The sequence below is a fragment of the Myotis daubentonii genome, chromosome 15, assembly GCF_963259705.1.
Source record: "Myotis daubentonii chromosome 15, mMyoDau2.1, whole genome shotgun sequence".
NCBI classification, from domain to species: Eukaryota; Metazoa; Chordata; class Mammalia; order Chiroptera; family Vespertilionidae; genus Myotis; species Myotis daubentonii.
The window spans coordinates 30,301,487-30,316,149 of record NC_081854.1 but is presented as its reverse complement, the minus strand read 5'-3'; the positions used below and the strand labels follow the sequence as shown (position 1 = coordinate 30,316,149).

General features: G+C 50.9%; 1 protein-coding gene across 2 annotated transcripts in view; it reads right to left on the bottom strand.

Moving 5' to 3' along the window:
- The window catches only part of CA5A (carbonic anhydrase 5A), a 31,332-nt gene extending 21,665 nt beyond the window's left edge, over positions 1–9,667 (bottom strand). For both annotated transcript variants that reach the window (XM_059667116.1, XM_059667117.1), the window contains exons 1-2: positions 9,387–9,667; positions 4,485–4,682 (exon numbers count right to left, since the gene is read on the bottom strand). In XM_059667116.1, the coding sequence (XP_059523099.1) occupies positions 4,485–4,682; positions 9,387–9,543 (355 nt within the window). In that variant the 5' untranslated portion in view covers positions 9,544–9,667. The remainder of the gene's footprint in view (positions 1–4,484; positions 4,683–9,386) is intronic.
- Positions 9,668–14,663: the final 4,996 nt, after the last annotated feature.

The window sequence follows — 14,663 nt, the reverse complement described above, 5'->3', positions numbered from 1 at the left end:
ATTTCTTGCTACAATTTTTTTTTTTTTTTTTTTTTTTTTTTTTTTTAGTACTTTCCATCTTTCAGCTGTGTTTTCCATCTCCTTTCCTCCCACGGCTCCCGATATCCACTAGAGGTGAACGGACAAGACAGATCATCTGAAAAGGTGGGGGCTAGAGGCTGGAAAGGGAGCTATAGAGATGGGTGTGGGAGCCTGGGAAATTGAGTAGGAAAGAAAGAAGAGGGAAACTGCGTTTTGGAGAAAATAACAAGTAAAGTAAAACCAGATTGGCCTGTGTGGACATGAGCCACAGGGGGAATTATCCAGCTAATTTATGTGGCCGGGGAGAGACACCCAGATAATTCTTTCGGTCTGTGGCAGGGTGGGGTCCCTTTGAGCCAGATTGAGAAGGTGGTGGAGGAGCCAAAATGTGGGGGTCACGGCCAGGTCAATGTAGAGGCCTGGCTGCAATAATGGGTGCAAAAGCCTTGGGCTTTGAGCGCAATGAGAAAAAGGGGTGAGCCAAGGTCAGCTCAGGGTCAAGAGCAAGGATGTCAGGCCCAGTGGAGATAGCACTGTGCCTCTCCAGCCTCACCTCAGTTCTGGGAAAGCACCCCTGTGGTCCTCCACTCTGACCTCACCTTGCTCCAAGGCAGCCAATCACAGAGAATCACAGAGTCACTGTGATTGGTTTACCCAAAATGAGTGACCCATGGCAACCAGCCCTGGGGCCGATGCTGCTGTTGCTGGGACAGAGACATGGGCTGTCCCTTTGTGCTGCTCTTTTGGGAGGGTCTACAGGGCCACCATCCTTGCCCCATTCCAGGGGAAATGGAACCCACTAGGCCCTAGTGACAGGGGAAGGCAGAGCTGAGAGGGGAATTTAAGCCAATAAGTTTTCCTCTTCTTTGCTTAAGCCAGTTTGAGTTGAGTTGCTGCCACATGCAACACAAAGGAAGTCTTAACCAATACAATGAATGCCGTGCAAAAATGAGAACAAAAATAAGATCTGAGGCAGCAGGGACTGAAGAGAAGAAAGAACAAGAGAGTGACATGTGGGACAAGCTCATACGGGCTCCTGGGAACTGTGTGCGCCTCTTTCTAAATCATGTCAATGACTTTGCACTGGAGCTTGAAATAGGCGGGCAGTGCAGGAGTATTTACACCACAGGAAGTGGCAAACACTACAAATTATGGCTTCTTGTCCCCCCACCTCCATCCCACAACCCACACCCCAGCATGCCAGTTGCTAAACATTTACCAGGACTCCATACACTCAGAAGGGCCAGGTTTACGTGGGCCTGGCTTCCCAGACAGGTCTGAGAGTCTTAAAGCACGATGCTCTTACCAATAATCTCTCTGGGTCAAGTTAAACAGATCATTGCCAACGTTCCCCTCCACCCTGGGTGGCACAGACCCAGCCTACAGCTGAATTACATTTGAGCAAAGATTAAAAGGACTGAAACTGGTGATTCTCCAGCTGCCTCCCTTCTATTTCTTCTCTCTTAATCTAGTCACTTTTTGTTTGTTTACTTGTATTAGGACTCTTGAAAATAAATGACTGAAAGATAAATCAAACTGACTGAGGCAAAAAAGAGATTGAACAGTCCAGCAGCTGGTTTGGCTCGAGGCAGATCTGCAGTTAGAGGCTCTGACAATGGCCTCCAGCCTCAATTTTTACCCATCTCTTGGCTTTGCTGTGCCATGAAGCTGGCCTCAGCACAACCTTAGCAGAAAGAGAGGTTCTTTTTTTAACATTTCCAAGAAAAACCCTTTGGCTCTCATTGGTTTGGCTTGAGTCACATGCCCACGCCTGAACCAATCACTGAAGTCAGAGAAAGGGTAGCTGGGACTAGCCACGCCCACTCCTATGATTCAAGCTTTGGGTAAAATTCAAGACACTGAAATTCTTGACCAAAAAGAGGCCTTGACTGTCACCTGTAATAGTCTAGTTTCCCAGCCTAAACTCTGACCCTGAACTCCAATGGGACACAGGAGCAACTAGGTTCCAAGGCACCCATGCTGTGAGACACCCAAATAAAAATACAATATAAGCCATCGGGCCCTTGGAGCACCGAGGAGATTCCCTGTTCCACCTGTCAGGAGAGTCTGGGTGTGGGCATCTTCTTGCTGGTAGATGAGAGACAGGAGCCCAGTATGACCTCACTGCCCCTGGCCATCCTGCTGGGGTGAGCACGCTGGACACGGCTTGGCTGGGCTTGAGCCAGGAGCCCACCTGGACCCTGCGCTGGCTGCTGGCTCTCCTGGGGGCTGACAGGACCACATTCCTCCCATGTGCTAGCACTTTCCTCCCTGCATGCGGTTAGCACCTCTGGCCTCATGCCTGAACCCTGTGGACATCGGCTGCAGGTGCCTTCCACAGAGGATTCGTGCTCCTAAAATTCCCTGCTGCGGAGAGCAGAGACTCTCACTGTGCGGGCTCAGTGGCCTCCTGCCGTGGATCTGAGCCTCCTGTTTCTCATCTGTCAAATGGGGAATAATATTCGTCTCACTCGGCTGTTACAAGGAATGTTGAAGTTTGTGAAGCCCCTGACGAGGAGAAGGAGCCAGTCAACGACTGGCGGGGGCGTTAGAACCTGCAGGACTTGGCCTTGAACCAGGACCCTCCTACTTCCCTGCCATTAGATCGTGATGAGTCACTTCCCTCTGAGCCTCCATTCCTTCTTGCATAGAACGAGGACCCCAGCACGCCCACAGTGGTGCCTGTTGTGTGTGCTGTCATAGTGCTGCTTTTTAAAGAGGGTGTTTGCTTGTCTGTACAGCATAGCTTCCCCTTCTAGAAATAGCACCTGAGCATGTGGTCTTGGTGAGGACATGGGTCAGGGTGCTGGGTTCCCCACTGACCAAGAGCTGGGTAAATGCCAAGCTCAGCCACCAGACCTTTCCCTCTGGGAATCTGAATTATTTCTTCAAATGTATCTTAACTCTATTCATACAAAAGTCCAAAGTAACCTTCAAAGTTTTTTTATATTTTAAAACTTAAAGGAAAATAAATCTGTTTATAGATATCAGCCAGACTCATAGCTACACATAAAAATTATATAGGAGGATTATGAGCTCATCTACATCCATATCTGTTTTTCTCAGTCTTATTAGAATATGTATCACACAACTATTAACCAAGCAAAAGTTCTTTATTTAATCTTTTCAACTGGCTGCATAAAATGTTTAAAATTAATACAAACCATATTCCTGAAAAGCCCATTTTAGTTGCTCCTTGGGAATTTGAACTTGGAACAGACCAAGTTCAAGGGCAGAAAAACAGTTGGTGTGCTAAGTAAATACATGCAGAACCCCTGCTCCGGGCGCCCGGAGCTGGCCTGGTTCCTGTGCTTTCCAAGATCTGCGTATCCACCTCCCTCCTCTTCTTCCAGCCAGGCCTAGCCTTCCGAGCAGTTCCTCTTTGCTTATGTTGGCCAGAGTTAGGGTTCTCATTCCTGGCCTTTGGGGAGTCGCACCTGAGAAGTGCCCCTGAGGGTTGGATTTATAACAGAGAGAGGATCCAAGCAAAATCTGCAAAGGGAAAAGGTTCCCCCCGGCGATGACTGGAGACCAGGCGCCAGCTTCCAGTGTCCTCTCTGGTGGAGCCACAGGGACGCGCTGACCCCCCAGCAATGAGCTGTGACAACACGGGCGAAGTGTTGTCTACCAGGGATGCCCACGGGAGACTTGGTGCCCAAGGTGTTCACTGGGGGCTGGTCACAGGGGCACCCTCTACCTGGCAAATACTCTCCGCTCCCAGAAAGAACACGGATGTGCGGCATAAACAAGCTTACAATCCTGACGAGTTCGGAGGTAGGAGGAGCAGCCCCAGCCTGACGGAGTAGCCATCCCTAACTCCCGAGCATCCTGGCAAGGATTTAATGAGCTGGTTCATGGAGCGCGGGGCCCCAGGAAGGGACAGTGGCTTTGGGGGCTTCTCTCCCGCCACCCTGCCCACCTGCCCCTCAGCCCTGCATCATCCCAGACAACCTCCACCCCGTCCCCCTCCGCTCCCTTCCTCCTGGCAGCTGGGTGTTCATTTAAAACCTCAGCCAGCTCAGTGTCTGCTGGCCACCCGTCTCCCCTGAATAAGAACCAGCGAGGTGACCAGGCTCCAGACGCCATTTCCTCCTCGTCTCCTTCCAAGCCCCCTCGGCCCTTCTCTGGTTTCCTCTCTGATGGGCCATATATTTGTGTTTTTATTTGCTTAGAGTTTCTTCCTCCCCAGTCCCTGGAATGTAACCCAGAAGGAAGGGACTTAACTTTGTTCATAGTTTTGTCCCCAGCAGAACCGTGTAATTGGCGTTATAATCTGTAACATAAGCATCCCTGTCCCCGCAGAGAGCCATCGAGAATTCATCCTGTTTCTGCCGCCACCATGCTGTTCCTTGTCCCCAGATTTCATACTTAAGGCTTTCAGGCCCTTCTCTGCTAAGTCCCTGACCCCGCGCTTAGGATGTGACAGGAGAAGAGAAAAGCCTCAAATCCCACTCCAGGCTCACCTGCGCCCTCGATGGCGTCGTCAAATTCCACCTGGAAGAGGTAGCCGGTGTTCCAGGCGTAGCGGCAGGCCGCGGCGTCATAGAAGACCCGGAGAGGGGGCAGCCCGGGGTCATAAACACTGTCCCTCCAGCGGATGTTGATGGGGGACTGCCGGGAGCCCCCGGGCTTGGAGGCTGGGCCCTTCCAAAGGGGGTGCACTGGGGACAGAGAGGGAGAGAAGGAGATCCTGACGCTGCACTGGCCTCACTGAGCCTGTTTGTGCTGATAATTAACTTTGTGTTAAAGTTTTTACCATTATGAAGGGGGAAAGACACATTTGTGACCAAATGAGCCACTTGAGTTATTGGGTATGTTATTTACCTTCTCCCTGTTGACACCCCCCGCCCACCACCACACACACACACACACACACACACACACACAGCCTCATCTGTAAGAACATGAATAATCCTATATAGTAAAAGCCTAATATGCTGTGTCCGGTCAACCGGTTGGCCATTCAACCAAAGTGTAATCCTAGCTAATAAAAGACAAAAAGGGTAATTGACCGTGCCTTCGCTATAATTCCCATTTGGCTAATCAGGGTGATATGCAAATTAGCTGCCAAGAAAGATGGCTGTTAACTGCCAACAAAGATGGCGGTTAATTTGCATACGTAGGCGCCAAGCGATGGAGCGAAGCCACCTGGCCCCGGGCAGGAGCAGTGAGCGAAGGCCAGCATGGCGAGCGAAGAGCAAAGAGGGAAGCCCGCCGCACCCGCCTCCACCACGCTCCCGGGGCCTGCGCAGCAAGTGAATCTGGGTGAGAAGTTAATTCTGTGGCTTGGTGTCCTGGCTCTCCTGGGGCCAGGGGTGGGCAAAACGGGAATCCCTGCTCTGAGAGTTCAGGGTCATGGGGAGCACACTGCCCCCTGGTGGAGCACATGAGTGGTGCCGGTGGCAGGGACCCTCTCAGACCAAATGCTGGTCAGAGACCAGGGTGGCTGGTGGGGTTGGAGAGCCCCCCTGAGGCGGACACTCTGCCATGCCCCTGGGGCCCGCGAGCAGTGAGCGAGGGGCTAAGCCCCTCTCCAGCCGTGCCGGCCTCCGCCATGCCCCCAGGGCCCGGGCCCCTCCCGGCGAAGAGAGAAGGCCTGGGTTCCAGGCACCAGAGGAAAACTGGTGCCAGCAGCCAGGGGAAGGGGCCCCTGAGGAGCCCCAGACTGCAAGAGGGCATAGGCCGGGCTGAGGGGCCCAACCAAGTGCACAAATTTTTGTGCACCGGGCCTCTAGTATGCTAATGATATGCTAAGGCTGCTCAACTGCTCGCTATGACGTGCACTGACCACCAGGAGGCAGATGCTTTGACTGTTAGGTTAGCTTGCTGCTGGGGTCTGGCAGATCAGGACTGAGTGAGATGGAGCCCTCCAGCAGTCCCTCCCGGCTGGCCAACCTCCCGCGTCCCTCCCTAGCCCCAATCGTGCACCGGTGGGGTCCCTCAGCCTGGCCTGCACCCTCTTGCAATCCAGGCTGAGGGACCACGCCCCCCGCGGAGTGCACAAATTTCGTGCACCAGGCCTCTAGTAGTATATAATAATAGCAGGTTGTGGAATCCATGTTAGCTCCCACTCTGCCCAGTGCCCTAAAGCAATGACTGGCTGGGCTGAGAGAAGGAGCAGCCTGGGCACCCTGCAGCTTTCCAGCACTCTGCCTCTCCGGTTCCTGATGATGAAAGGATGACAGCAGACTCAGAGCCGGATAATCGGCCTCGCCTTTGTCTGGTGTCCTTTGTTCAGCCTCCTTCTGCTCTAACCCAGATCTGTACCCGGAGTGCCTGGTCTTCCATTGTCCGTTCTCTCCCAAACCCCTCTGAGCTGCATAAACCATGATTGTGTCTGATGGGACGTGACATTTAACACACACTGCCATGCACTGTCATGTGCACACCCATCCTCCCTAAGGGAAAACGGGGATTTACACGGCTGCACGACCCTTAGCATGGACAGACACGGGAACAGCTAAGTGCCACAGAGGCAGCCTCCCCTGACCGGGGACTCAGCTGCCGCCCTCCCCTCCACAGAGATGCAAGGTGCAGAAGAGTGGAGGTCTTTAGGGTGCATTTGTGACATTTCATGAAGGCTGAAGGGGCCGCCAATGATGAAACCTCAGCATTGGACACCGTCCCTGCCACTGAGGGAAAGGTGTTGCCCATCACAGCCTGCAAAGGAGTGACGCCGCTTAAACCGTTCAGTAAGTGTTCACAGAGCTCCTCCCGTGGGTCCCAGGTTGGCCCATGTGCAGGAAGGATGAGAGGCACATTGAACAGATCCGACGACCCAGCCTGGAGCCCAGCCCAGCCAGGGTGAGCCGAGCCCAAGCCCTGCAGACAAATGAGTGAGAACGGCTTGTTAAATGTTTGAGAGCACGCACTGGTGTGCTGCTGCAGGTTAGGGACCAGCTCAGCCGGGGAGAAGCTCTGAGGTGGAAGGTTTGTTGATTACCACGGGGATACTCCCTCCAGGGCCGGCTTTAAGCTACCAACATGAAAGGCACTGATCACAGACTTCGGAAGAGATGCCCGCTGCTGGTAAAAGGTAGCTTACACACACACTGAAACATGGTCTGAGCACGCTTCATTGAAATGGTCCCTAAAATTATTTCTGAACATTTCATAACTCTGACTCTCTTGGGACCACACCACCAGTGATTCTCAATCATTTTTAGTAGCAAGTGTTCTTTCCCCCACAAATGAGATGTTTTGCCAAATCCCAATAAACAAAACAGTGAAGAGAACCCCTGGGATTCCCCCACCAGCAGAACTACAGCATAAATACAGCATAAACCGATTTAGGCACTCGATACAGTTACTTTGTTATTCTGTCCTGCACACATGTGAAAGATGTGGGAGAGTATGGTTTGTAAGAATTAAAAATTGAGCACCATCAATGTCTCCCAACAGGGTAATGGCTAAATACAGGGACATGCGTATGATGGCCCATGACGATAATAACAGTGCTCAGAGAGTTCTCATAAGATGCCAAGCACTGGTCCAAGCCTTTCTTTTCTTCTTTCTTTCCTTTTCTTTTCTTTTTTTAAATATATTTTTATTGATTTCAGAGAGGAAGGGAGAGGGAGAAAGAGATAGAAACATCAATGATGAGAGAGAATCATCCATCAGCTGCCTCCGGCACGCCCCCTACTGGGGATTGAGCCTGCAAGATGGGCATGTGCCCTGACCGGAATCAAACCATGACCTCCTGGTACATGGGTTGATGCTCAACCACTGAGCCACACCCACCGGGCTTATTACTCACCTTTTACAGGTGAGAAAACTGAGGCTCTGAGAGGGTAAGAAACTTGCCGAGGGGCAGGCGTCCACAAAGTGGTGAGGCCAAGATTCCATCCACGTGAGCTGATGCTCTTAATGGTTGAACTAAGCACTCAGAGAGGACAGTTACAGAGAGACAGTGTGGAAATGTGTACAGTTAAGAAAGAAAACCAAATGCAGATAAGCATGCACAGTGCAGTACTTTTTGCTTTTTGGAAAGTTTTGTGATGCGTGAATATGTTTCTCTGTGCATGGGGAAAGCGTCAGGCAGCTGCACTGCAAAGCACTCTGGGAATTGGGGCAGAGGGGAACCTGTGGGAGGGTCTTCTCTGTGAGTGAATATGCTGCTTATGGTTTGAAATCTCAGGTAAGTCTGGGGTGGGGCCTGAGGTTCCTCATTTCTCGCAAGCTCCCCGGTGGTGCTGCGGCGGCTGGTCTGGGCACCCCACTCTGAGTGGGGGTAACTGAACTGGGGCTGGGGGTGGGACCAGGCTTCCATCCCAGCCCCTGCTGGTTGGGGGCTTGAAGTGCATCCTGGTGACTGGTTTCCATCTCTGTGCCACCCTCGTCCTGGAGGACTCCGTGGGTTCCCTGCGCTCGGAGGCCTATAGCAGCTCCCGAGCACCACAGTCCTCTTAAAGCTTGAGCCCGGGCTTACCCCAGGGCGTGTGGCCCAGCGCGGCCCAGGCTGCTGCCCTCGCTTCACGGCCGGAGTGCTGGCCTGGCAGCACCCCAGTGGAGCCTGGAGTGCTCCTCTAAAATGCCCTGTGGTTTCGAGACAGAGTTCAGCATCGTCCTCAGGGGTGGACCCACAGACGCATGGGAAAGAGCTAACAGTGCTCACTGAGAGCCTGGGTGTGCCGGGCTTTCCACGCACCATTTCATCTCGGTGCAGCCCCGTGCGACACCGAGTCATCCCACTGTATAGATGAGGACACGGAGGCTGGGGGGGGGGGGGGAAGCCACCTCCCAGCTCCCCCTGCAGACAGGTGTCACCCATGCCTGGCCCCAGGAGCGACTGGCTCTGAGGCCCGGGCTCTGTGAACTACCCAGTCCTGGGAAGTGTGGACTCTCTACGTCAGAAGCCACCTTATCAGCCTCCAGCGCAGGCCCTTTGTCTGACAGAGGGAGAGTCTGAGACCCAGAAAGTGGAAAGGATGCGTCCAAGTTCACAAAGCATTAAGCACGCAAATGCCCGAGTGAGGCAGACAGGACGGGCAGTCCATAGACAGGGTGGCTGGGTGTACTTACTGCCTGTTTGCCGAGAACGTTCTCTGCTGGGGAGATTTGGAACTCTGATAACTGGCTCATTTGGTCCTTCGGGGCTGGGTGTTTTGTAATAACAGCTTGCCTTGGGGAAGGGGTGCCTGTCTTGTTCCAAGCCTCTGGCCCTCCCAACCCCCACCCCACCCCCACCCCAGGTGAATCAGGTTAAAGAACTCGTTTAAGGTCGCCCACAGGAAAAGAGACAGAGCAGAAATCTGAACCCAAGCCTTCCGCCTCCAGGCTGCCTTCATTTTGAAAGACACCCTAACGTTAGCTAAACATCTAATTGCATTTGGGGAAACTGGAGGATTCTCAGAAATTCTACTTACAAGCGTTCTTCCTCCTTCTCTGCGCACAGGGCACCTGGGAGCACGGTCGCTCAGGCCTCAGCCGATGGCTTCGTAGAGCCCCCCACACCTGCTTGGCCAAGATGGAGAAGCCTGAGGTCTTCGCATGGTTCCTGCCCAGCGTCGGGGTCCTGAGCATCTTGGGTCTGTCCCCGCGGAGCCCAATAAAGAGAGGGTCTTTCCTGCTATCCTCGCTTTGACTGGGAAACCGGTGGAGTGGAGTGGACCCACTTCTTATTGTAAAAACTCACCCAAACCATGAGCCCTGGTAGTTAAATTTCAACCCAGGCCCGCCCTGGCTTCTGGGATGACACTTGGTTTGGCTTAGGGGTGGGTGCACTGGGACAAGTGGCCTTCACTGCGGCCAGGCTCCTGGGGTCACTGTGCTTTGATCTGGTAAACAGTGAGGTGAGCGGGACAGGGAGGCAGGCCTGCTGTGAGCCCGGGGAGCAGGTGAGGGCACATGGGGAGGGCGAAGTCCCTGCTCTTGGCGTCGACCTCTAACCTGGAGTGAGCAGCTCTCCGGCCTCGGGCCGCTCCAGACCAGGCACAAAGCCATGCTGTGTGTATGTACAGGGAACAATAGGTTCAAAAGTGCAGGGATGGGACTCAGAGCTGCGGGTGGGTGGGGCAGGTAAGCACGTGACTCTCTGCCTGGGACTCCTGGGAAAGCAGCCAGTCCCCTTCTCCATAAAACAGACTTGATTCGATACAAAAGTGTTCTGCCCAAGTCAGCTGACCTGGTTAGCCCAGGACGCCCGGGCTGCGGTGCCCCTTTCATGCATAAAACTGTCCATATCTGGACAAAGTAGATGGTCCTCCGCATTATTCAACTTGTAATATTTGCACGCGCCAGATAACAAACTTACTTTGGACTACATGGCATTTATTTCCCACTTTTACCCGTGAAATGATGACTACAGGGCTGGAGAAGTTTGTACCTTTTTGGTGTGTGTGGGTGTTAAACTTAGAAACTTCAAGGGGACAAGGAATATCACAACTTATCCCAGGGTCTCAGGTCTGAAAGACCCGGCGGAACGAGTTCTGAACCTTGCGTCCACTTTGGGCTCCGGGACCCAAGGATCCCGTGGTCACACGCATGATTGGTCTACAGGTTTCACCTGATTCTCTGATGGACCCGTGGTTCATTGCCTTTGTTGCAATCAACAAAAAAACAACTCTGGAATATAGGGTGTCCCTCAAAAATGTCTACACGTACTTTAAATAATTATAAAGGCAGTGTTCCTTAAAATACGTTTCATTTTCAAAATTGAGCTATCAGCTGTTGAAGTGTGTATACATTTTGGGGGGACACCCTGTCTTTGCTTAGATTCCTAGAGTCACTTTAGAAATGTAGCTACCCCAGGTAGCTTCATGCATTCATTCACTCACTTCTGCCTCTGTTTCCTCATCTGTAAAGTGTGGAAATAAAACTCTGCTGGGTTGTGTGAGGGTTTAATGGATTATATGCATAAAGTGCTTAGAATGGTCGTGCTGCCAGTACCACATGCCGAGCGCCATGCAGGCCTGGATGAGTGCAGGCTTCCCGGCATGAGCAAGCGGTCAGCGGACACTCACAGGGCTCTTTGCTCTCAAGGGCATGTCCTCGGCCATCCAGGCTGCCCTGCCACCTTCAGCCGCCCATTTTAGGTAGATCGCATCCCTGGCCAGCCCTGCGGGTCTGTGTCTACCTATTTTCCTCGGAGCCACGTGGCAGGGCTCTGCTTTGCTTGGAAAATATCATCAGCCCATCTCAACCTGCACATCCTCACAGCTGGCTCCTACATCACTTCAACTGTTAGCGCTAGAAACCGAAACCTCTGCCACTAAAAATACATAAAAGCCATCTACCGTACAAGCAGTTCAAAGGTCAAAAGTAAAAATCTCTCTTTCCCAGACGGAACTGCTGATTGCAGGGTCTTGTGGCTCTTTCTGGAAATTTCCATGATATTTAAGCTTACACGGTCATGTGCCGCTTAACAACAGAGATGTCTTCTGAGAAATGGGTCGTTGGGTGCTTTCATCGTTGTGCAAGCATCGCGGAGGGCACTGACCCACGCCCAGGTGGCAGGCCTGCCGTGGCTGTATGTGCTGTGCGTCTACACCACAGGGAGTCTGCTTGCACCAGCAGCACCACAAACACTGAGGAATTGTAGTGTGCGCCCTGATGGTGGCTTTTCTTTTTTGTAATGCAAGTGTCGGAGTGAAGCTTTGACGGCCCTGGCATTCATTTCAAAGAGGCATCCACTTCAAAGACGGCCACCTCCAGTAACTCGGACACCAGCCACACGCTGGCTGACGAGCCTGGCACCCGCACTGAGGCACCTTGTTTAGAGATCTTGGTTGATTTAATAACTGGCCCCTCGGGCCACTTGTTTTCTTCTCTTCCCACACTTCACCTTCTTGCTCTTCTATTTTAAATTCACCAATAAAAAGTGAGCCCATGAAACCCCAGGCCTCCACGCTCAACCCCAACAAAGGAGAACTCCAGGCCCCTGCTCTCTCTGCACCAGGGGCCTTGCTGGGTGCCCCCTGGTGTGAGTAATAAACTTTTCCCTCCAAGAAGCCTAATGGTTATCACTGAAGGGCATCTTGCTATCATAATAAGAACCACCAGGGTCAGTCAGTCGATACATTAGTTTAGAAAGAGGAGATATCCGAGAGAAAGTGACACAGAGAGACTATGACATTGCTCAGCCAAGCAATTCCTATTCCTATATCCTGAACTCCACTTCCAAACTTTTCATTTATGTGAATCCTGAAGTTCCTTTTATTAAGCTTGTTATTTTTTCTCTCTACATTCCAAAGGGTCCTAACTTAGTAGATAGTTCACTTTTTATCTTACAGATGAAGGAACCAAAGCTGACATGCATGGTCTAAGTCGGTGATGGCGAACCTATGACACGCGTGTCAGAGGTGACACGCGAACTCATTTTTTGGTTGATTTTTCTTTGTTAAATGGCATTTAAGTATATAAAATAAATATCAAAAATATACATCTTTGTTTTACTATGGCTGCAAATATCAAAAAATTTCTATATGTGACATGGCACCAGAGTTAAGTTAGGGTTTTTCAAAATGCTGACATGCCAAGCTCAAAAGGTTCGCCATCACTGGGCTAAGTCCTCCCTGGCTAGAAAGTGGCCCAGGCAGGACTCAAGTTGGTGGCCTCGAGCTCATTATCTCTTTGAGCCCGACCACATGGCTGTGGTTGCTTCCACGGGCACACACGTAAGGTGTACAATCAGTGCACGTTGTTCTGTAGGCAGTGGCCAATCATCTATTCCAACCTATCACCTGGTGCTAGAGTTTCAGTTGGACTATAAAGTGTGTGTTGAAGCCTATGCCCCAATTATCAATTGCTGCTTAACACACCACCCCCAAACTTAGTGGCTAAAAACAACACGTGTAATGTGGGCAGGGCTCACTGGAAACAGCCCGTCGCTGGTCCAGGAGGCACCGGCTGAGGTGGCTCATCTGGGGCTGGAGGACCCACTGCCAGGATGGCGCGCTCACACGGCTGGCGAGGGGGTGCCGGCTGGCGGGCGGCTCCTCTCCATGTGGGCCTCTGAGCCAGGAAGTCAGCTTTTACTCACCAAAACATTTAGGAAGTGAAGCAGTTTCTTCAATAAGTTAAACTCAGAGTTACCATGTGACCCAGCAATTCTATTCATAGGGGTATACGCAAGAGAAATGAAAACATACATCCACACAAACACGTGTACACAAATGTTCATAGCAGCTTCATTCACAATGACCAAAAGGCAGGAATAACCCACATGTCTATCCATGGACAAATTAAAGTGGTATATCACCTAAACGCAATTATTCAGCCATAAAAAAAAAAAAGAATGAAGCTACAGTAATCAAGACCATGTGGTATTGGTGAGAGAACAGACAAACAGATCAATAGGACAGAATAGACCCACATAAATATAGTCAACTGATCTACGACAGAGAAATAAAGGTAGTGTGGTGGAGGAAAGAGTCAACTAACGGTGCTGGGACATCTGGACATGCACATGCAAAATAAATGCAAGCAGATATAGACCTTACGCCCTACACACACACACACACACACACACACACACACACACACACACACACACCTTAAAATGGATCACAGAGCTCAATGTAAAATACAAAACTATGAAACTCCTAGAAGATAACATAGGAGAAGACCTACATGACCTCGGATTTGGCAATGACTTTTCAGATATAACACCAAAGGCATGATACATGAAAAAAAATCATAGGTATGCTGGACTTCAATAAAATTAAAAACTGCTCTGTGAAAGATGCTGTCAAGACAAGTCATAGACTGGGAGAAAATAGTAGGAAAAGATTCAAAGAGTGTGCAACAGGAAGAGTGAACTGTCGGGCCCTGAGTGATGATGTGTCAATGTAAGTTTACCTGTAGCAAATGCATCACTCTGGTGAGGGATGCTGATAACGGGGGAGGCCAGGGGCATATGGGAAATCTCTGTACCTTTCTGCCCAACTTTACTGTGGACTGAACACTGTTCTAAAAAATAAAGTCTATTAGCCGAAACCGGTTTGGCTCAGTGGATAGAGCGTCGGCCTGTGGACTGAAAGGTCCCAGGTTCGATTCTGGTCAAGGGCATGTACCTGGGTTGCGGGCGTATCCCCAGTAGGAGATGTGCAGGAGGCAGCTGATCGATGTTTCTCGCTCATCGATGTTTCTAACTCTCTATCTCTCTCCCTTCCTCTCTGTAAAAAATCAATAAAATATATTAAAAAAAATAAATAAATAAAAATAAAGTCTATTAGTGTTAAAAAGTGAAATGCTGACACATGTTACAACATGAACGAACCTTGAAAACATTATGTTGAGTGAAAGAAGCCAGTCACAAAGGTCGCATGTTGTATGATGCCACTTACATGAAATACTCAGCATAGGCAAATGCTATGAAATAGTATGTAGAGATAGAGAGGAGATCAGTGGTTTCCGGGGGCTGGGGGAAGGGGGCAAGGAAGGAAGGGGGAGCGACTGATAAAGGGTATGAGGTTTCCTTTTGGAGTCTGGAACGAGTTAGTGGAGATTCTTGCACAACATGTGAGTGTACTTAATGCCTGTGCACTTTAAAATGGTAAAATTTAAAATTTTATAAATACAACTAGAGGCCCGGTGCACAAAAATTTGTGCACTCGGGGGGGAGGGAGGTCCCTCAGCCCGGCCTGTGCCTTCTCACAGTCTGGGACCTCTCGGAAGATAACGACCTGCTGGCTTAGGCCTGC